This window comes from Taudactylus pleione, unplaced genomic scaffold, assembly GCF_031769625.1.
Source record: "Taudactylus pleione unplaced genomic scaffold, aTauple2 ptg000006l, whole genome shotgun sequence".
Taxonomy (NCBI): domain Eukaryota; kingdom Metazoa; phylum Chordata; class Amphibia; order Anura; family Myobatrachidae; genus Taudactylus; species Taudactylus pleione.
In genome coordinates this window covers 9055498-9079128 of record NW_028284409.1, presented here as the reverse complement: position 1 = coordinate 9079128, position 23631 = coordinate 9055498, and the positions used below count along the sequence as shown (strand labels likewise).

Here is a 23631-nt window from a genome sequence, read left to right as displayed (position 1 = left end):
TTTAGTATTCAAAAATAAAACGTGGAGAGCTGGCAGCATGGAGTAGGCAGAACAGTGGATTAACAGACCCCACACCCCCTTTCAAAGTGCTCTGTCACTTCTATTGTGCAGCCGTGGGGGGTAGAAGTGGGCCCCCAGGCCTGTGACAACAAGGGTTTTGCAGTGTTCTCCCCAGATATTTTTTCCAGCCGGGTAGGGGCCTTCACAATTATGCACGTGCCGGCAAAATCTCCGTTATCATTCCAGCCCGACAGGTCTTAGGCTGCTCCCCCACTGGGTCTCAGTCAAAAGTGCCCATTATGCAGTGCCCCCTGTAGTTATCCCCATGTGCAGTGCCCCCTGTATTTGTGCCCTTTATACAGTGCCCCCTGTAGTTTTGCTTTGCCCATATGCAGTGCCCCCAGGCTGAAGTAGTGCCCCGATGCAATGCCTCCAGGCGGTCCCTAATGCAGTGCCCCCAGGCTTTAATAGTGGCCCTTATGCAGTGCCCCCAGACTGGTCCCAGCCCAGAACTTACCTGAACATGCTTGGCGCTCCCACTCCCTCGCTCTGACTGGATCTAACTAGATCCACCAGGTGCGCAGGGCAGGCTCTTCATGTCGCGGGTGACGTCATGACGTCACCCGCGCAGTGCCTCACTGGGAATGCTTGCCTTTGAAGCGATCGGAGGCTTCTTTAGCCTCCGGTCGCTTCAGAGGCCAGCGTTCCACAGTGGGGGTCGGAGGAGAGGATGACCGGGCATGCGGCGGTGGAAAGTGACGGGCAGTAGGCTGTTTCTGCCGGGCGATGCGCCCGCAGACAACAGCCTGGGGAGAACACAGGATTCGAGCCACCATCCTTACTGAGGCGAGCTACCGATGGCTCGAGAGCGAGGGGTGGACGACCGCCGCTATAGAGTGAAGATGTGTTATTGGAGTGGTGAGATGGAAATGGAAACAGTAAATTTCTATCCGGGTGAAACCGGTAAAGACCGGCACCCCAAAAATCTCTAGTAATTGCCCGGGTGCCCCCCAAGGGGAAACTGTAGTTAAGTTGGAAGCAGAGGCACTCATAGGACTTGTACAGTACATAGAAAGATAAACACTGCAGCCCAAGCAGGTTTAGTCCAACCAACTAGTTTAGATTAAACCTGCTCGGGCTGCAGTTTGTTTGTCTCTATGTACAAGTCCTGTGAGCGGCTCTGCTTGCAACTTAGCTATCTAACACACACACATACATACATATACATATATATACACAAACGCCCCTTCTATACTGTATGCCTCTTTCCTTTGATTCAGAAAAGTTCACATAAACAGATTGTTTAAAAAATTATTAAATATTTTTTAGAAAACACTCTTTATTTTATTTTTATGAATTTTTTTACAAAGGCAGTATAAAATAAGTGCAGGGATGCTGCACAAAATCCTTTAAGGCAGCAGATTCAAAGTATACAGACAAAAAACCCAACAATACAGTGTTCTCCTCATCAAGTCCAGATAAAAGGCAGTAACTGTACAAAATAACAGAACATTGGGTCGAAAACCGAGGAGTCTATGGCCCGTATGAAATTAGCCGCGAAAAGAGCCGAGCCGCAATGTTTACGCCTCCTTCTCATGTTTTTAGGCGATACTTTTTGCATGCACACTCCCACTTATCTCCGTATTCAATTCCAAAAGACGCAAACAGGTGAACATTAGAAATCAATATAGAAGTGTTCTAATAGCCCTAATAAAAGTGTTTTGTGTTTTTAAAGTGACAGAAGTGGCTGTTATATGCTTATATGCATAAGTGCTGAAAAATTATAGAAAGTAATATTTTTTTAGAGAAATAAGCACCGAGGTCAAATCTGGGGTACATGAAAATGGGTACTAGCAAGTGAAGAATTAAAATATCTTAAAAATACACCTGCTGTAGCCTCGTGCAATCCCAAAAAACCTGTCCCATCCACATAGGCCCACAATGTACTAGGCCCCCCACTTTTTACACATTTTCTAACACTTTTTTTTATTTTCGCTCCAAAAATTACATGTCATTTTTGGGGTGTCCTCAATTTTTTTTTTTTACCTTTTTTGGACTGATTAGCTGATTAGTCATTAGGGGGGTATCCGAAGGGTTATGTACCAAATTCCCTACATTTACACCCCAAAATAGTGATTTTGCACTTCCAGTTCGCGTGCCTATACAAAGAAAAAAGGCGAAAACTCCTGTAATTGCATAGGCAAACACTCCTGTAATTGAATACAGAGATAAATTAAAAACACGCGAAAAATCTACAAAAACTTTTCTCCAAACGGCAATTTTCGTGGCTAATTGAATACGGACTTATGAAATAGAACTCAGGTGAAACAGACAAACAAAAGAAATAAAAACATGAATACAAAAATGCAGTCTTCTCCCAAACAACTGAAGGTGCAAGTTTCAAAATCTCCCAGTATTTTGTTAGCTAGAAAATGTACAAAATGGTTCTTAAAAAATACAAAAATGTTATGAAATGCTAGTGCATAATTAAGCAGACATCAACATAGTGGTCTTTTTATACATATTCCAATAATGTTTTCACAATGCCAGCATGTCTACATGCTACAATTATAGCAGCAGGGATGTGGGGGCAAATAAAAACATACAAAAATCCAAATAAAATTTATAAAAAACATTAAATTAGTGAATAAAAATAGAATTTCCTTTTTTTTAATTAAAAAAAATATTTCCAGTCAGTAGCCATTTAAAGCAAGCTAATTTTACATAAAAAAATGTAAAAAATAAAATTAGCACGCACACGGATATGTTTACAAATAGTTGAAAATGGTTTTACAATCTTGAGCATTCACAATATTGATTTCACTTTTTCCATGTTTATTTTTGTGCCTGTGATAAATATTGAATTGTAGTAATGCTTGGTACTGTTGTGTATCAATGCATTTTGTCTACTGGCAAATAACCAAAAACTGGTAGAGTTCCTGCTGGTAAAATGCCAACAAATATATAAAACAACAATACTGGTATTAAGTTTGCTTGTTCTTAAAAACATGTTCAAATTTTGTAAAAACTAAACTAAATTACAATGCAACACCTAAATATATAGGCAGAATTGTCACTTTTTTAAGTGTGGAAATATCCATCCCCCAGTAAATTCTTTGGTAGGACGAAAAATCCAACAATATGCTCAGTGACTAGAACAAAATGCACTTGGTGCTTCTCCCAACTGTTGTACCACAACAAAATTCTCCCAATTAACAAAATTCCCAAAGCTTCATGTAGAGGAATTGTCCAACAAAATTTCAAACTGTCTTGAAGTGTTTCTAGAATGATAATGCTTGTTCGGGCCTCGCTGTGTCATCACATGACAAGTGTGGATACATTTTTCATGTATTTGTGATACATCTCTGTGTATAGTTTCTGCTCTTCTGTTTTCCCACAGGACATTGCTTCCCATGTATTGGCAAATTGCTGAGGGGAGAGGAGAAAGGTTATAGTAAATAAGTCTACAAGGATGAATAGATTTTATGGTAACTTTTAAGTTTCAGAGAGATGGTTTAAATTTAGTCTTCATATCGAAAAACGTGTGCTTCAAAATTAAGCAAAGCAGCAACACTGCTCCAGCAACAAACTCCTGTGTTATGCATTATGGGCCTCATTTATCAATGAGTTTTATCACTCAAAACAAGTGATAAACCTCGCTGTGTATGATAAATGGTGCTCCAGCCAATCAGCTCCCAACTGTCATCTGTTTGAAAAATGACAGTTGGGAGCTGATTGGCTGGAGCATCATTTATCATACACAGCAAGCTTTATCACTCGTTTTGAGTGATAAAACTCATTGATAGATGAGGCCCTATGTTAGATATTTTACATCTAATGAAATAGCTATAGATGCAAATGGAACAGCAGCTATGAAGAATGACTGCATCTTTAATTGGCATTACTAATGCCGGGCAAACACTGCCAGATAGAATACCTGTCAGATCGGCAGACATTTTTTCCGGCAGCCTGACCCAGCACATATCACAGGCATACACTGTGAGATATCTTACAGTGTATTGGCCCCGATATCTGCGCTCCGCCCCCAGGGACGAGATATTTCCCCGCTCCTTCCCTGGAAAGGAAAAGGGGAAATGTCTGTCTGACGGCCGCGGCTGGGCATACACTGTCTGATGCGACCAACATTTAATTTACAAAATATTGCATTGGATGGGCATGCTGGATGATCCGGCATGCCCAACTGATTGATATTTTACCCTCGGTCGCCCACACACACTACAATGATCGGGGCAATCAACGGATATCGGATAATCCATGGAGATCGTATAATTGTATAGTGTATGCCCGGCATAAGCAATAACATTTGAATTCAATAACAAATATATTTTTCGTCAGTTTGGTTTCCTTTTACTATACTATCAATCTACAAATATGCACTACATGTAAATCCTACTGATGGACACAATGTACATTTACCATATTTCTTAAATAAAATGCTAGTATACAGAATACATAAAGCATCAGCACTGTTGGGTGTATTGAAGTATAATACGTCTGGAGCGTGCAGGAGTTGGGGGTATACACAGGACATCTCTGGACCAGATACATATCCCCAAACCACAGGTAGGGAAACTTTAGAGATAAAAAAAGTTACTTAAGGAAATTCTACCCAAAACCAAATCTTCAGCTTTTGGTGTAATTATATATTAGTGCTAGAGAATCGCTATACACCTGGGGCTGTGTCGATAAGGTCTTACTTCAAATAGTGGGAGTAATTTTGAACATTTGAATGCCACATTTTAATAATCAATACCAGTTTGGTTGCACTAATTTTAGTGGATACAATTGTACTATCCCATTATTGTTTGCATATAACATCTTACAACTTCGGTATCCTACTCTCAATCATCCTATTTATCCACACAGCATCAGAAAATGATATGTAATGATAAATATACTACTATAGTTATAACTACGTTTTTCTCTAATTCCCTATCCACCCCTAATATTGTAAGTACAGAAAATGATTGGAGCCACTAAAAGCAAACACTATAGGCGCATTCAATGTTAACGAAGCAATACGTTTTCACTTTAATTTAATCACTCACATTTTCCAAGATGTGAGCTAATGCAGCCGTAAGCAAACAATTTGTTGGTTCACATTGAGTTTGGAGTGGTATTCATCATCTGTCATTCAGACTAACAATTTAGCTCTTGAGTGATCCCATTCCATTGTAGTCTAATTTGTTCCTTTCTGCGCTGTATAAACATTGTGTGGATTAGCCATCACAAGATCAAGTAGTACTGATATCCTTCGTCCGCTGCCAATTGTACCTGACTTTCCACATCTATTAGCATACAGTATATTCAGAAATACTGCCACATTTTGAGAGATCCATTTAATACTTTCAGGTGGTCTTTCCCATTTCCTCCATGCATGTGCAGTGGAAGCCTGGGCACACATCCCTACAGCTTCCACTGTTGGGGGAAGGGGTGGAGACTGGAATAACTCTGCATATGTCTGGTCCGTTACACTAGTTATAATAACAAATAATTAGTTACCTGTAGTGGGCTTGCCAAAGATCTATTCCTGGGCATAGTAATATATTTCACTCTGTGGTCTTCTCGATCTGACATAGGTTTCATTAACAGAGAACTGGTAAGTAGATTCTGGAAAGTATAGACAGGAATGGTGACAGGTGAATAAAACAATATTGCTGTAAATTTACTTTCCGGTTATACAAAACACCAAGTTATTTAGTTAATGTACTGGGGCAGTCACCAATATTGCTACTGTGTAGACCCACTCTAGAAGAAGCCCAATGGTTACTGCTGGAGACCTGGTCAGTATCCCACTATTAGATCCTTGTGATTTTGGATAAATCACTTTTTCTCCCTGTGGGCCCTATTTTCTGAAGAACGAAAAGCTCTATATCCTGAGATAGGGCTTCAGTATACACATCAATATTTTAGCAAATAGACCCCTGTGTCCCATGCAGCAGAGGCAGCATGCAAACAGGGAAACTAGCCCTGAAATTCTGCAAACAGTGCTCTCTAAAATTGGCAACACTATATAAACATAAATAATAATTACAAACATTCTACAAAATATAACAAATAAGAAAGAAATATCCGATGAATGTTATATTAATTTAGATTTAAGCTCAAGAAGAAGAGGTGGTCAGTGCCTATTAGTGACATATTCCGCTTATCTCTTTCCTATATAACACTATGGGGCAGACTTACTGGAGTATCTTCCAGAATATTCTGCTGTGTGAATAACTGAGCAGTGAGGTTCTCGTGATCCCAGTGGCTGGAGAAGAAGTTGCTAACCTTATAAGTTGGAGACTCCACCTAAGATTGAGAAAAATAGAAACAGTGTAAGTGACTTATTTAGCGAAACAACTAAGTGTGTTCCTGTAGGTACAAACCATATTTATTGTCACCGAATTGACATACCAAAACAAGTTTATTTTGTATTTATTAATTAAATACATTACATTACTGTCTGTATTTGATATTAAGGGCATTCTGGATTAATATGCATGTTATTGTGGGAATATATTTTGTTCTTACAACAATATAGGTTGTATTCACACCTTAATGTTGTAAAAAGCGATACAATATCTAAAAAGTTGATCCAAAGGCGCAATTAACATTTACGTATAAAGCGTCAGCATATTACATTGTGCTATTCAATTAGGTAGCTCAAAAGAAGTTAAAAGTCTATGTACTTTCCTTTAAACTATTGTTCCTTGTTGTCGGCTATTTTACTCTCTAAAAGACTCCATGCGGTGTTATTTTAGAGACTGACATTAGGGAATTGTTTATCACCAGCATACTGCATACATAAATTATGTGGAAAGAGTATTTATTTCTTATACAAAAATAAACTATATGGAGACTCCTGCAAATAAATGTTTTTGTCAGTCTATCAAGTTAGATGTTTTTCTAGGCAATGTTCACCTTGCATATGGAGCATTGGCAAGTAAGTGGTTTTCACACATAGCCAGCAGTATTTCAATTACTCATCATCTTAAAACACAAGAGTAAATTTACTAAGCAGCATTCTTCAAAACCACCAGGTCCTCATCGATTTTATCCAGCGGACTTTAAAGGGCAATATGAAATTACAAAACATGCCTGGTTTTGTATTTAATATTATTCTGCCTTTAAATCAAGCAGCCGAAATAGATGAAGGCATGGGTCTTTGAAAACTTCAGCTTGGTAAATATCCCCATTACCTCAACATATTTCTTTATTTGTACTGTGTACAGGAAAGTAACTGAGAGAATATGGACAGTGTTTATAGTCTATTTTTGGATAAATCAAAAATATGTTAAAAAAAACATCTCTAACAGGTAGCCAGTGGTCTTCTGTGGTGCCTTCTGCTGCTTCCCTCCCTAAATAACTGTGATAAGAAAATGAAAAATGTACATCTTTAATATTAAAAGGGAATAGAGTAGTTGGAGGAAGAAATTCTTAAAAACACATAGGAGATCTCATCTGTCTGGACAAAAAGAAAAATAATAAAAACCAGAGCGATGGTGGTGCTTCAAATAGGTGGTTGTAAGACTGGGTACATACTGGAGCGATGGGCATTTGTTCCGACATCGGAACGAATGTCCTTCAACAGTGATTGTGTGTCCACAGTGGACGACTTTAATGAACGATGTAACGATCACTGTTACGTCATTCATTAACAATGCACTTGCCGCTAGCGATATCGCTAGGTTTGATATGCAGAACATCAAACCTGGTGACCGCGGGAGCGCGCAAACATGCGTACACACTGAGCATGCGTAAAGACATCGCTCCATTGTGCACCCAGCTTAACTGTTGTTACTGGAAGCCCCTCTGTACATTTTGTTATACTAGTCTATTACTTCATAGCTATGTTATATAATATAGGTACACTTTTAAAAATGGAAGTATTGTGCTTTAATCTTATTAGTATAAACGTTGATAATTTTTCACAATGTCTGAATCCAGTTTACAAACTGTTATTTCAATATATAATTTCTGTTATGTGCAGAAAAGTACATTAAAGAAAACATTTTTTAACCCACTTAAACAAAATAACTGTTTAAACGAGAATATCTGACCAGAAAAAAAACCAGATCATGCCCCGAATGATGCCGAGAAAGCCTTAACTTGAATCCTAAACTAACGACTTGCCCAGCACAAGTGACATGCGGTAATACAGTGGAAGAAAATGTTGCAGATGATGAATCACTTCCTGCCTCAGATGAGGCCTAGAAAGACTCTCAGTCAAATAATCATGATGTGTTAAACATCTACCCTTCATATAAAACTTTTGACTTTATTTTTAAATTGTGCACCAGTAGGGATGTTTCATTCTAGGGTATCAGTTATTTCATAGTGACTATGAGGACTCAAAAACCTCTGGAGATATGAGTTCTCACCTCTTGCTTAATTTTCTTTAACAGAGGCTCGTCACTCTCGTGGAGCTCAGGTCCAATGCCAGACTCATCAGACTCCTGTTTGATGACTTCCTGCAGGTCTTCTGCAAGGTGTGAGGGGGTGTGATGCTAAAAGCACAGGAGAAAAAATATGCTGACTGATAAAACATATTACACTACCAACTCTATCTATACATATAAGCAAACAAGATATGCAGTTTACCTATTAACTCACCAAAAGTTTTAGCGGCCCGTATTTGAATTCCTGTGCTGCTAAAGCATTTTTGAAAGGCGTGGGAGTTCTTGGAGAGCTATCCAAAATTGATCTTCGTATAGCTGGAGTCCTAAGGCTATAAATGACAGTTAATAAATGCAGGTTCAACATTCTTCACAATCTCCGAAGTCATATAAGCATGACATTTTACAAATATGCCTTATGCTATTAAAGAAACCCATATCTGTTTGGGAAACATACTTCGAAATAATGACAAAATAGATTCTTATGTGCAGTAGTGAAGGAGAAAATCTAACATGCCAAAATATTACATTTTCTAGATCTATATTCCTTCCTCCACTCTAGTGGGGATTTATTTTAAACAGAAAAAAAAACAGAAGATCACCAGCGCTCCACACAATCAGCAGCAAATCTTATACCAGGATGGTCTCTATTATCTATTCTTTAACGGATAATCTGTTCTTTGAATGAGTTAACAAATTATACAGTATTGCACTATGAGGAGCTCTCTAATTTTTCTTCTTTTTCATATATTTCTCGCATTCATTAGAGTAACTGGGTGCAATCCTCCTACTAACGGAAGAGTGTGGAGAAGTACTTCATTTTATTCTATCTTGAGAAGGAAAATAATAGAAGGTGGAAATTTGTGTGATTGAACATTCGCCAATCATCTATAACCCAACGATTTTGCGCAAGGACTGTACATGCATTTATTTTAAACAACCTGGTCCATAGTAATTGGTTTCCCCTAGTAATCAGGGCACACACTTCTGGAGCCTGCATTAGTTAAGATATTTTGGGCCATGGTAGATGATTAAGGGAGAGATGCATCAAGCCTTGGAGAGAGATAAAGTAGCAACCAATCAGCTGCTAACTGTCATTTTTCAAACAAAGTCTGTAACATGACAGTTAGAAACGGATAGGTTGGTACTTTATTTCTCTCTGGGACTTGATACATCTCCCTCTTAATTGAGCAAAATAAGTATTTGGTCATATGATACCCAGCTAACACTATGTAACATGATATTCAATCACTCTATTAATATAAAACAGATAAAAGCACAGCAGTGCAGGACAACAATACAGATATAATATATTCCTAAACATGTTACTAATGCATTCTCTAACAGAACACTAATAGCAGCAACATATACAGTTGTATGTGGTGCCTGGATGTGATAATATCAACAGGGAATAAACCAGAAATAACATACATGTGATTTTCTTTTTGAAGCCGTGGCATTTGGTCCCGGTGAAGTGGTGTGCTTATGGTAGTCTTATGAGAGGCACATAGTGGGGTGGAGGTGAGAGTGGGGTGCTCCATATCCAAACTGTCATGTGCGGCTGAGGGGTTTAAGAACTGCAAAGAGTAGGCAAATTGGTTCATGGTGTTAGTAGTTAGATACACTACACAAAAGTAAATATATTTTTTATATAATAAAATAAATATATTGTCATAAATACACACTCACACAAAAGTAACAACACTAGCCAGAAAGTGGGTTATAGGGTTAAGGGGACAAAAGAAAGCAGTTTTTAAGAACAGTGTTACAGAATACCATCACCAAAGGAATGAAATGCAAGAGCACAGTCAGGAAAGCACCAGCAACTTTACCAAGTAACTTAACCCTCCTCCAGAATGCAAAACAAAAACACCAGTTAGTATTGCTGGTAAACTAAGTTCACAGCTTGAATTTTAACAGTGATTGAACCACAGTGTGAAATCAACGAGTGTGAGAGGAATTAGTCATTTTTTCCAAACAAATTAGTTTCTATATTGTTAATTCTCTAGTGACTGCTGAGAATTAGTGAGAGCTTTGCAGAAGTCTTCATCTACCTGAGAGGGAGAGAAAGGCAGGCTTTCCATAGGGGAGCGCTTGGGTGTGGAACTGGCAATGTCAGCCAGGTTGAAGAGACCACTCTCTCCACTGGCTATACAACTCAGACGCCCTCTCTTTTTGCACAAGACGATCAGCGGCGACAGGGTGCATTTTGGGAAATTTGAGTAGCTTGGCGAGGTGAGCGAACCCACATACAACATGCTTTTGCTTAAGTTTGTATAGGGATCATCTGCTGGGCTGCACAGGCCGCCCATCCCCTCTGGAGGCTCTGAGTCTCGGCCTGAGGGAGAGTTGCTGGGTGAGGAATCTGCTTGCTCATTGGTTTCAAAACTGTTGAGTTCACCCAACGACGAAGAATCCTGAAAACAATGTGGGAGGCACGGAACTTTAACATAATAAAAGGTGCCACCTCAATCAGTTCTACAGAAGACATTTGAGGCTCAGTTTTGTTTATTACAACTTGTCAAAATATAAAGGAATCTCCAGTTTCTTTTTGCAGAATTACACATGGCTCTATTAGGACCTGCTAACACAAGAATCACATTTTCTGTACCTGCAACATTTTCCTGGGTACTGTACATTTTTTTTAACTAAAAGAGCACTGTGTTTAGTAGTGCCACAGAACATGGCGTTGCATATTTCCTTAAACTAAGAAGCACATGTAACTGAAGCATTAATAAAAATAAAAACATGCAGGCTTGTTAAGCTTGAAAAAGAGGGGCAAGCGTTGTATGCAATTAAATAAAAAGTAATTACAGTGTGCCATATAGGCATATATAAATGTACACAGGTATACCCACTGAGGTTCTAGTGAAATCTACAAACTAAGCTACAGATGTGTCCTCATTTACATAACCTCAATACACCATGCATCGTGAGATACCAGGAGCGAGTAACCTGCGCCGAGCAGTGTAGCGACTTTTTTGTCTGAAAACTCATCTTAAGGTCCCTACACTATTGCTAACCATTTGGCCAATTCTGACGCATCTGAACGACAAATCGTCAATATCATGCAGTGTGTATGCACTACATAGTGTAGTGCGCACTCCCGTGGGGTCGTCAGCCACATCGCCTATCTTTTGTACATGCAGGAAGATCAGGCGATGCTGCGGACGATCCCATGCAGCACTATGGGGCGGGTGCCGGCATTTCGGGCGGTCGGCCACCCAGTGTGTACAGACCGCCCGATATGTCGGCGCTGGGATCGTGGGTCGCATTGCTGGGTACACAATTGTTTAGTGTGTGTACCCAGCCGCAATCAGATGCGACAAATCGCATCACAAAACTTCGCTGATTAATTCAACACACAGATATACAAGTGTCGCATATCAAATTAATCAGTGCAGTCTCGTGAAGCGGTTTTGTGACTAAGACGCATTTTCAAGCGAAAAAGAGTTCCACGGGACCCAGCACGCCAAGAAGGGCTGTTTGGCGTGACTACAGCAATAGTGTATGAGGACACATCTGTATTCTGAATGCAAAGTAATGAACATGCCTGTTCCCTTTGCTACATATAGCCAATGTACTTAAGGTCAGTGTGAACAGACTGAAATATAATTCTTGGACGGTTTAATTAAGTGAGCCAGAAAAAAGTAAAGGCTATGCTCTGGTCTTCACCTCAGTGTTAGGACATAGGAGTTCTGTCATATGACTCCATGTATAAATATGAATTTACCTACACACATGTCAGTGTTACTTACAGAATCTATAAGTTGAAGTGTTTCCGAGTATTCAGGCAAGTTTTTCATCTGTATTAATAGGTTGACTCCAAAGCACCTGGTAGGAGAAGCACTTTCTTCGGGAAGGCATCCATGGTCTGCTGGCGGGGAAGGTGTAGACATATGGGACTCACCCAGGCAGGACGCTGGAGCACTGTCCCCATGTGGTCTAGAGTTGTCAGCAATTGTTGTACTGTGCCATACAGGGTAGGCTTCTGCATGGTTCTGTGTTTTAAAAAACAGAAGGTGAAAACGAAAAAAATTGAAAATGAAAAAAAAGTTAAAAAGAAGGAACTTACAATGAAATTGCTCAAGGTGTCTCACACACAGCTAGGGGCTAGATAAAAACAGTTGCATCATTTGAAAAACTTGCACTTCTGAAACAGTTGTCAAGATGTTTCCTTTCATCAATGTAGTACCCTGCCTAAAATGTTCCTGTGTGTTGTGTCATCTTGCAATATTACTATTTCATATTGCAGCTCTACTCAAGTAGCAAGGTCATTGTTTGTGCGTAAAAACAATCAGGAAGTTTAAATACTAATCCACTTCATATGGTTGGTAATGACCAACAGCTTACATCTGAAATTTTATGGCTGGCATATGGACCTTAGGTCAACTTTACTATTTGGCATTATCTATTTGCAACCAGAATAAATGACTTGTAATGTAAGGTTATCTACAAAGTTTTATTTAACATACAGAGGTGTCCTCATACATCTAGCCTCCTTGCGCGTTAAACAGACCATATAGTCACGCCATGCCGTGACTCCGTAGCGCCAAGCGTCTTTTTGTGCAAATTTGTCCCTTCAAATGTGTCTTATTCGCAAAGCGATACGAATAGGGCACACAGGCAGATTCTGCTGATTAAAATATGTGCATGCATATAGTCCTTGTGTGACTGCGGCTGTATCTACATGTGAAATGCTGTTACAGTGTCACAGCCACTGACACTGTAACGTAACAATTTGCATGCAGATACAGCCGCAGTCGTACACAGAATATAGGCATGTTGTATATCATTTTATTCAGCAGAAGCTGCTTGTGCGTCCTATTTGCATACCTGTGCGAATAAGACACATTAGATGGGAAAAAGCCGCACAAGAAGAAACTTGGCGCTACAGAGTCACATTGCGCTCACGCGTTATGTGTAACGTGACTTGTAGCGCACAAAGGATAGATGTATGTGGACACATCTATATATCAAATTACAGGTAAAGGACACTGACAAGAACTTGTGTTTTTGCACAGCACTTGTTATGAAGAACAAAACTGTTAAGTTGTGTTTAAGATGAAGACAACAGGATGTATTTCATGATGTTCTGTGTTGTATATAAATAAACACAGTACTAGTGGTTTCCAGTTACATTGTGTGAGGATGCAGCATTTAGCTACCAGTGGGATTCTGTAATGTAGAGGTATGCATGCAGCAATACAGTTGGCCAGCTACTACTGGGCATAAGGGCTGTAAACAAAAGCCATCCCTGATTATGTTTTTCTTGAAATTTGAGGGAACCATCATATGGAATGGCAGAACAAGCTGTCATTGTTCCACTGCACCAATAACTGAAATGTGGGCAGAAGTAAACCGGATGCTAGATCTGAATCCCATCCAATGTCATCCATCAACATGTGCAGTCAAAATGAACCTTGTATGTAGCCCAACCTTCAATTATAGCTTCACAATCTGTCTGTTGTCCATCTTAAAACATTTTCAATGAAAGCGATAACACAAAGTGGCAGATAATTTCAAATGTTTCATGAGAGACACGTAAACACAGTGTAGAGAGTAATAATGTAAATGGGTTTTGTAGCTAACGTAGCAGGGTACTAGTGGAAAAACTAAGTCAAGGCAGTAGAGAGCTGTGAGATGGGGATTTAAACATATATAATTTAAATTTACTATTACTGGTCCCTTTAATCGCATGTATCTTACTGGTATTGCAGGATGTCCCTTTATTTCATTCTCTGTTGACATAAGAAGTAATTCTAGTTCTTTTATCCTCTTTTCTTTTTCTGGATCTTCATCATTATAGTGCCTCTGGGGACCAAAACATAATTTGTTTAATAAAAAGTCCCCTGTACGTGCCATGCCACAAGACCTTAAACAGGTACATTATTATTTAAATGCAGAAATGTGGCAGATGCGTAAAGAACATAAAAACAATATATACACAGATCTGAAGACTGCGATAACAAAACACACACTGGCAATGATTTCTCGCTTAGTCATTGCTTCCTCTTTTCCTGGCTTTTCTCTCGAATGTATGTGTGCTGCCATAAACATAATGAATTAGCTCTTGTAAGGAGGTTCTAAAACATCCATATAATAGCATGGTCTATTCCAAGGGCACGATTACTGATAAAACGTGTAAATAATATGTGCACATGTATGGTTACTAAACAAGTCACATACTGTAAAGCTAACCCAGATGTTCAGTTTACAAAACTAGAATATGATTAAATACATGCTAAGTTTATTGCAAAAAAAAAGTACCTGAACAGCAGCAGTTGCTGGTTGAGGGACATTAACAATATTTACATGCAGTGCAACAGGATAAGGTGCCTATAAATATAATGAGAAACAAGTAATTAATACTAGATAAGACAAATAATACATTTCACATAACAGCTTTCAGTCATGTTGATTTGCTCATATCTATTTTGTTAGTTGTTGTTTGCTTGTTTATGTCTATGCTGTTTGAACTGTCTGCAGTTTCATTTTATTTTGGTATTTGTAAGTGGAGGTCTTAAGCTTGGTACATAATATACAATCTATCTGATATATTGTTCCAACGTGGATCAGCATAATATATTGTACTCAACGTAAAGTGTGTATGCCTAATCCAATGTTCCCGACCAACGTTTATTGAATCATCCCATCTGCTGTGCTGCACATCAGATGGGATGATTCTACAGCCGATGCAGCGCTGTTAAATGCAGCATGTAACGATACAACGCACCGTCATATGGCGAATCAATGTATTGCATTGCCGGGTTATACCATCATCAGGTCTTTTCCCAGCTTTAGGATAAACAGTAAACATGAGCTACTGTTACTAATACATTGGAGATGACTACATTGCCAAATAAGTTAACAATAAGGTAAAAGTTTGACTATCATGACTAAAATGTTTGCATGATTGTTTGCATAGTTTTCCACATATTCAAACTAGGTGGGATTTGGCCTTGTACTTGAAAGAACTTCATGATTCTGATGTCACCAAAGAATTTAATCTGAGCAGGATTTGCATTCCTTGGCCTTTTAAGAACCTAATTCACTGACAAACATTCAAAGAGAGCAGTAGTGGTATTTTAAAGATGGGGTCTATTTACTAAGCCTTGGAGAGAGATAAAATGGATAAAGATAAAATACCAACCAATCAGCTCCTGTCACTTTACAGTCTGACAATAAGAAGTCCTTGCATTAGTGTCTTTTGGCAATGGAAGGCCTAAGTGTGTTATCCATATTGCATGGTTACAAGATTAATTATCTAATTGACCCACCCCTATAAAATACATTTGTCATAATAATGTCATATTATTTTAATTGTTTAGTTTCCAGAGAGCATACCTATGGGTCACTTACTAAAGGTGCAAATGCAAATGTACTTCAGTTTTCAGGAATTTTATTTGTATCCAAACGCCAAATCAGAGGGGATAAACAAAAGAAATCATTAAAAATAAAAAAAATCTAACTTCATTTGACTATTGGATATGAAGGGAAGTTACCTCTTACTACATTACTCTAAAAAGCCGCCTATACACAGTGCGATATGCACCGTGTGACGCGACGGGGAGTCCGATGTCCAACATATCGGCTGGTCCCCACACACAGAGCGTTCGGGTGGCCGACCGCCCGATATGCCGGCTCCTCCCGCCGCATAGCGCTGCTTGGGATCGCACATCGCATCCCCATATCAACTGAGCCAGCAGTAAGATCTGGGGGTGCAATGTACGACCCCCCGGGTGCGCGCACTGGCCAAAATCATGCTTATACATGGTACGATATAGCAGCCAAATTGTACCTATCCGTAGGATCGGCTGCTTTATCGCACTGTGTATGGGCACCTTAAGACTAGAAGAAGCCCAAGTAGGTTTTGATATTAGACACAATGTTACATCCAGGTTCTGTCACATACATTATGGGTACATCAAGAGGGGTCAAAGTAACTTGTAATTTTTGTGATTTTTTTTATAAAGCACATGTATTTTATTTTCTCTTCGGAAAGTGAAAGAACACAAAAAGCAATAAAGATGCATAAACATAAAATGTTTATCACAGAAATGTCTATGTAGCAAAGCCTGAAATTAAGTTTATGAAGCATTTTAAATTGTTTATGAAGCGGATGCATAATTTGCTGTGTGCAGGTGCTCCTACACATAATATGCTTACATTTTGTGGCTCAGCCAAATGATAGTAAGAGAAGTTGTTCACTGCATGGCCACTTTGAGAGACTTGTGTGGAATGTGGAGTTTGAGTGGTGAAGCCCAACAAGTGGCTGCTTTTAGGAAAGTTTGTGGCTACAGAAGCCTGGTTGATTTTGGATGATTCCTGCAGATAGCCTTCCTGCTCCACCTTCCGACGCATAGTAGAATTCCAGTGGTTCTTGATAGCATTATCCGTCCTGCATGGGAAAATTAAGTAGGGTTGAACTTAAGACAAAGTACTCTGTAGCTATATATTTATCAGATTATATATATGTGTAAGTGTGCGTGTGTATTAAATCTATTAAGAATGTGGGTTTTACTGGAGTAGACTCTGTGTGGGTCAGGTGACCATGATGTGTTAGGTACCTCATACGTATTCTATGTTGGTCATGTCCTAAAATGCGTATTTGGATGCTCTAACTAAATGCTGTACTGGCAACCTGAACATTTTTTAAAAGTAATAATACATTTTATTGAATTCCATTGGTTTAGATTTACATCAATAAAATCTAATGAAAGGTTAAATGAAAGACCTGGAAACCATTTTTATGTGCTTAGGGCCTATAAAGAAGGAATAGTAACCAACATTATAAAAATACGGAACTTAATAAAAATAAACATTACAATAAACTTCTAAGAAGTTAATCCCCATTTAAAGAAAACCATGTTTTATGTGATATCTGTTACATTACCTCCCAGGGAGAAGCTTTGCGATTTCTGCCCATCTATTGCCCAGACGTTTGTGAGCTTCATAAATTATTCTATCCTCTTCCTCGGTCCAAGACGTCTTCTTCACTTCTGGGTTGAGATGATTGTGCCACCTCTCTCTGCACTGCTTACCAATTCTCCCTTTCAAGTGCTTGGCAATAACAGACCAACGTTTGGGGCCATATTTCTGCACTAGTTCTATCACCTTAAAAAATATATGGAACATGAAATTTGTTTTACAAATAACATTGCATTTTAATTGGTCTAAAATACTTTTGTCTAGCAAGTGCTTCAGAACAATACTTGACATAATTTATATCTTATGCTCATATCTACGCAGCTTTAGATATTGGATGCGATCAATTTTGAGATGAAAGCTTACACGCTGATCTTCTTCTTTAGTCCATGGTCCTTTAATAAGTTCAGGGTTTAAAACTTTCTGCCATCGATGTTGGCACTGAACATCTGTTCGGTTCTTATTTGTTTGAAGAAGAAGAAAGAAAACAAACGGATTTAGTCCAACTTGTTTTTTCAATAAAGCATATTATTGTTACTTGAGGTGTAACTATTTTGAGCAAAGGACACTTCTTTATGTTTTCATGTCTTAAACTGATACCTTTATCTGGCAAATTACAAAGTATATATTATTTAATATTTTGCTTTACGTTAATTTATTGGAATTGTGTTATTTATCTGAATAGAAAACTATGCCTGTGTTTTTATATTGTTTATACTGAACTGTTTTTTTTTCTTCTTCTAAATAAACAGCAGTACATGTTTTTAGCCAACAGGTGTCATTGCTACAGCTCCTGTCTATAGAAATCAATTGAGTGACACCTGTTAAATCCCACATAGAGTACTGTACAGTACTGAAAACAGTGGCACCTGCAGTCTATAAAGTAATTAAAAAAAAAGAAATAAAAAAAGAATTTTACATATGTATTGATAACATTTAAATGACATGTCTTAGCAATGGTCAGTGACAAAATATGTGGCGATTAATTTAATGTAATTAAAAAGTATTGTGTTAAGAAAAAAATAAATAAAATGAACATATATAAAACTTATGCCACAATTGAGAACCATTAAGAAGATTTGTAAAGATCAGAATGACATGATGTCCAAACAAATAGACTTACAGGAAGGAAACTAGCTACAACTTTCCAGTCTTCTGTGCCATTCTGCTCTACTAGTTTTTTAAGTTTCTCATCCTGGAACAAAAGAAAATGTAGTATAAAAATCAGCTCTAATAGAGAAGCATTTTTATATGACATGTACAATCTTTGTGCTTTGTAGAAAGGTGACTTCCAGGACAAGCATTATCCATCTTTGTTTTTTGGTTGAGCTTACTACTTACTATTCACTAGTTTTGGAAAAGGTTCTTGCACAATGTTCTAATGTGATCTTCTAAAATATGTCTAAATAATTTCCATTGTATATGTTATGAGAATCAACTAGACTGCCTGATTCAGAGATGGACGGCATTGCACAGCTGCAGGGAAGCGGCTGTACAATACCGTCCCACTAAATGTAAATGCAGCAGGAGGTATCTGTAGGAAATAGACAGCTCCTTGCTGCATCTGCGATCCGAGTGCAGTGTCCATAGATACTGGCTCGGATCACCATCGGTTGCTCCTTTGGCCGGGCTGTTTAAGCTGAGACTTACTTAGTCTGGTCGGTTTCTGCCAGTCTGCAAGGCCAGGAAATCTGTGTCCACCGACGACGCAGACCCTGGCCTGGAAACGCCCCCTGTTTCCGGGAATGTTGGCCAGCCACATTCCCTCTCTGCCACCTAAATACTACAGCATGTCAATCATGCTACAGCTTAGGGGATCTGCAAGTGAGATTGCAGGACCCTTTCTGCACATGTGCAGAACAGGTCCTGTGCACATGCAGACCCCAAAATTTCGGAGATGGGTTTGTTTACATCTCTGAATCAGGCCCTAAGTACAATGGTGACAAAAGTTAATTATATGCAAGACATGTCTGTATAGAACCTGAATATTCTTCATGAACTGTAATTAAAACTAAAATAAATTAGAGACAGTCTTGCACCATCTGTATTTAAGGAATATAAAAGGCTAGAAATCAATGGAGAAACCAGACACACCTTTTGAAATACAACAGAGGTCTGTTATTTTCAAATTCAGAAACTACCACATGAATGTTAGCCTTACAGATCTAAACATCTTACATCACATAAGCTAGTACAAATGGCCAGCTGCCACTTGACATGGAGAATATAGTCACTCCCTTTCACTCTCTAAGCAACCACATTACAACAACCTAGAACCTGGATACCAGGGTGATACTGAATGAGGTTATATTCCCTGGCAAATTAATTGTGGACAAAACATATCAAAAAAGGAAACAGAAACTCTGTGCAAGTGTGTTACGGAGGTATGATCACCAGTCATTCACCAATACATTTACCTCTTCCCGCGTCCATCGAGTTTTGCCCAAGTGCCGTTTTCCTTTGGAGAACAGACCATCGTAATCATGCTCATACATTTCTATGTCATCATCTTCTTCATCTGAGCTGTATATGCTGCAGATAGAAACAGACATGATGTAAGGAAAAAAGTGGTCACCTTAGCTGTTCAAACTTTCCTGTTCCAAAATAACAATCACACAGAAAAGGATTCGGATCTGCCTAAAACTCTGAGAATCCTGCACAACTTGTGCTATTTCACTGCACTGATACTCTGAACAGGTTCTACTGTTTTTGGTATCCACAGATACAAGACAAAGGTCCTGGCAGACTGTTCAATGCTCTGCATGTTCAGACCTGCTTCTGCTGTCAGATGAGTGGCAAATTGCACATTTGGCAATCTTTCCTCCAATAAAGTTAAAATAAACCTGAATGTCTGAGTATAGTAAAAAGAGCCTGATATTGTGTGTCATTTACACAAGAAGGCCCTAAGATTCTTTATGTGCTTTATGAAATGCTCAAACATTTGGGCATGTCTGGAAGCTACCCAAACCTTTGTCTTCACCTCCTCTAGAATCATTTGAGTGAAGGAAAGAGCGTATGCCCTGACCTTCTGTCGTGGTATACATCTGAGCTGGGTACAACTTCATAACACATTATATCAAGAGAAAATACATGCATGTAAAGCCAAATAAAACCATTGCATGTTATGAGATGTGCCTCAAAATATAAAAAATAAACACAATGTAAGCAAGGTTAGACAAATTAATAATAATAACAACAAATAATAATAATCAATATGCATATTCATAAATAGTTTAATATGACTTAAATAGAAGAAAATATTTCTTATATTAAAATGATTACTGACTGACATAAACAAGAACAAAATCACTAATGTACAAGACAGCGTTACAAAGATGAATTTGGCCAAAAGCCACAGCTATCACATTGTTTTGTATACAAACACAATTACCAACACACCCGCAGTTCATGGTCAAAGTAGACAAAAGCAGTTTTACAAGAGAACTCCTGAGTAAACCAAATATGAAGTAAATAACCTATTCATAATCAGGCAATGCAGTCTTACTTTTGCAGAGATGCTCTTATTATTTAGCATCTAGCCAATGCTATTTAAGTCTCCATCCAAAATACCTAATGCTGTTTTAGAATTACTATGTCAGCCTAATTTATGACTAAGGGATTTCCCCCTTAGCAACATTTAAGTGAAAGGAAAATGTTCGTGTTCACACAAACGCTAGTTACTTGCCTATAATATATATATATATATATATATATATATATTGATATATTGAGGGCCGCTAAAAATTTAGAAAGAGAAGATAAAATGGTTAGGTTGCATTAGCACAACTTGCTGCTAAGCACACGTTTCATTAATGAAAATGGGCATATTCTCGAACAGGAAACTCATTTCAGGTTTTTCATATGTACCCTCACAAAGCACTTAGCTTGGCTTAAAAACAGTGTTTTACACCAGATGTCCCAGTATGGAAAAAAGATGATGTCAAATGAAACTGCCTGATGAAAGAGAGATCATCTGCCTTGATATAGCAAGTTTATGAAGAGTTTAATACGAAAGAAAAAAATAAAATGCAAACCAGAGATCGTTTGAGGCCATTTGACATTTTTCTTTTGTGTCAGCATGTGTACATTACAACCATAATAAGAGAGGGGAGTGGGTTAATGAATTTGACCAATTTCATCAGAGCGTGTGGTTAGAGTAAGGTAAGCTAAGTTATAGCTTTGGAAGGAACTCAGTTATGCAATGGTCTAAGAGGTGAAGGGGAAGATAGATGGGCAGATGGGTGGGGGCTATTTTTTTTTTTTTTTTGCCGCTTTTTCAAATAGGCCAAGTCAAACACACTGCTATAGGGGTAGTTAACCCCCTCCATGCTGGATACTATTAGTTCTAGGCTACATATTACATTGCAAAACTAAATTTTCTCCAAGAATAAAAGTGTTACAGTGCATTAAATATTGGAAGACTAGATAGATAGATAGATAGATAGATAGATAGATAGATAGATAGATAGATAGATAGATAGGACTCATAAAGGACACTGGCTATTGTAACAGATCTATTGTGTTCTTACTGGAGATAAAAAGGCAACTGAGGACACCAGTGGCGGATGCACATTGATGAATGTACAGTATCTGTATATTAGTTATTTATATTTAAAGACTGCTTAAATTAAAGAAAGGTCTCAATAAGCATTCATGTGACAGGTTTCTGCTACAGGGTCAGCAATCAACATTTTAAACATTCAACCTGTTAAAATATGACTCTTTACACCAATATGTATGAGTGAAAAAGAATAGTTATGTCCTACATCTGGGTTCTCTGCAGCTAAAACTGTGATAATCCCTACAGTTACACATCTGCCCTGTCCTCACGTCACCCACATCCAGAACATCATCATCTACCTGCAGCAGTAATCTGACAGACACGTCGCTGCTAACTTTAGACAGATCCTTTTCTGTTTATTTTCCCAGACATGTGATAGCTGTTCCTGCATGCTTAATGTGTCCCTGTAATATGCCCCCTGGATGTCAGCCGCGTGTGCTGTTCTCCGTACTCACCCTGGGTATACTGTACACACCTGCGTCTCCCACCGGACACAGCACAGGTTGCGGTCATCGCATCAGCTACGCGGAGGGGGCATAACATCCATCCCTGTGGGTAACTTTTTGATGCCGCTGCTGCAGCCACTGGTCATGTCTATGGAGACCAACTTTCACTCATATAAGGGATCGTTCTGTAAGATGTTGTCCCTTATTCCCCAGGGCTGCAATCACAATATTAATGCTCAGTCCTTAAAGTACCGCAGCAGCTGCGCGAACAGGACACTACTACAGTGACCGGCATCACTACATGTCACACACACGCTGCCCCCACCACCGCCTGTCACAGGGGGACACCCGGCCCCGGGCACACGCTGGCACTTAGGAGAGAAAACATTTTCATTGGCAAAAGCGCCGCAGGTGTTTGAAGTGAAAGGAAAAGCAGCGTCTGTGCTCCCCACGTGTGTGTGCGGCTATAGGGACTCCACAGGGAGAGACATGTGGGGGTATAAAGTGCCCTCAACACCGCCAAGGTGACATGTGCCCACTCCGAGCCTCCCACACTGATATGCTGACACCTGTCACATACAATAGCTGACGGCCTCCAGGAGCGGGTCACCTGCTGCACATATACAGTACACATTATATATACATGATACATATATACAACATATAAGCAATATGGGGGCACTGGGTGGCAAGGGCTGCCCGCCACCTGCCCCGTCCCCATCACTACACACATGCCTGGCATTCACACCCCGCACCTGCCATATGCCACATAGCACAGTGCCAGCCAGCAGGGTACATGGCAGTGAGCACACACCGTGCACTGGGGGCACCACATGCCCAAAACAGCTTCAACCCTGAGACGGGGCAAGGTGATTGCATGAAATGACTGCCTCCGTTCTGTATCTCCCGGGCCAGGTCCTCACCATCCCGGCATCCCCGTAACAGCGCCCTGTACAGATCCAGCACAGAGGAGCAGCGCTGCCACATTATAGTGTTACCTGTTCCTCGGTCTCCTGGCCATCATCACAGCGCAGCGGAGGGTGACAGTGCTGCACTAGTAGTGATGGCAGCAACTAGTGGATGTAAGAGAAGAAGTTTCTCAGGAGCCGTAGAAGGAGGGGAGAGGGCGGGGAGGGACAAGGGAGGGGGCAGCAGCCTGAGAGATGAAACACTACTCACTGTAAACAGAGATTCCCTCAAACAAAAGCCCATGGGACACTCCCCCTCCCGCCAAATCTGGCGCCCTGGCCCTGCGCAGGCGCCCTGCCCCGGGGCAGCAGTAGCAGTGGCAGCG

General features: G+C 39.4%; 1 protein-coding gene across 2 annotated transcripts; it reads right to left on the bottom strand.

Annotated features, from left to right (window-relative positions):
- Nucleotides 1-1319: 1319 nt before the first annotated feature.
- Nucleotides 1320-23415, bottom strand: MYB (MYB proto-oncogene, transcription factor). 2 transcript variants are annotated; one of them, XM_088451626.1, is made up of 16 exons: nt 23336-23415; nt 19748-19862; nt 18454-18525; nt 17697-17789; nt 17299-17519; nt 16572-16803; nt 14673-14741; nt 14112-14216; nt 12161-12403; nt 10457-10819; nt 9834-9979; nt 8620-8734; nt 8388-8513; nt 6208-6315; nt 5524-5631; nt 1320-3429 (listed from the first exon to the last, which is right to left on the bottom strand). In XM_088451626.1, exons 1-16 carry the CDS (start codon nt 23359-23361, stop codon nt 3319-3321), a joined length of 2253 nt encoding a protein of 750 aa, XP_088307752.1. In that variant the 5' UTR covers nt 23362-23415; the 3' UTR covers nt 1320-3318. The 2 variants fall into 2 exon arrangements, with proteins under 2 accessions (XP_088307752.1, XP_088307762.1); XM_088451636.1 differs by lacking the exon at nt 10457-10819.
- Nucleotides 23416-23631: the final 216 nt, after the last annotated feature.

Excerpts from the sequence above, each read along its gene's own strand:
- MYB (XM_088451626.1), bottom strand. The coding sequence starts at position 23,361 with ATGATGGCCAGGAGACCGAGGAACAG. Across the intron at positions 16,804-17,298 it reads GCAAAGCTTCTCCCTGGGAG|GACGGATAATGCTATCAAGA; the intron begins GTAATGTAACAG and ends TTTCCCATGCAG. Across the intron at positions 8,735-9,833 it reads CTTCAAAAAGAAAATCACAT|CCTTAGGACTCCAGCTATAC; the intron begins GTATGTTATTTC and ends TGTCATTTATAG.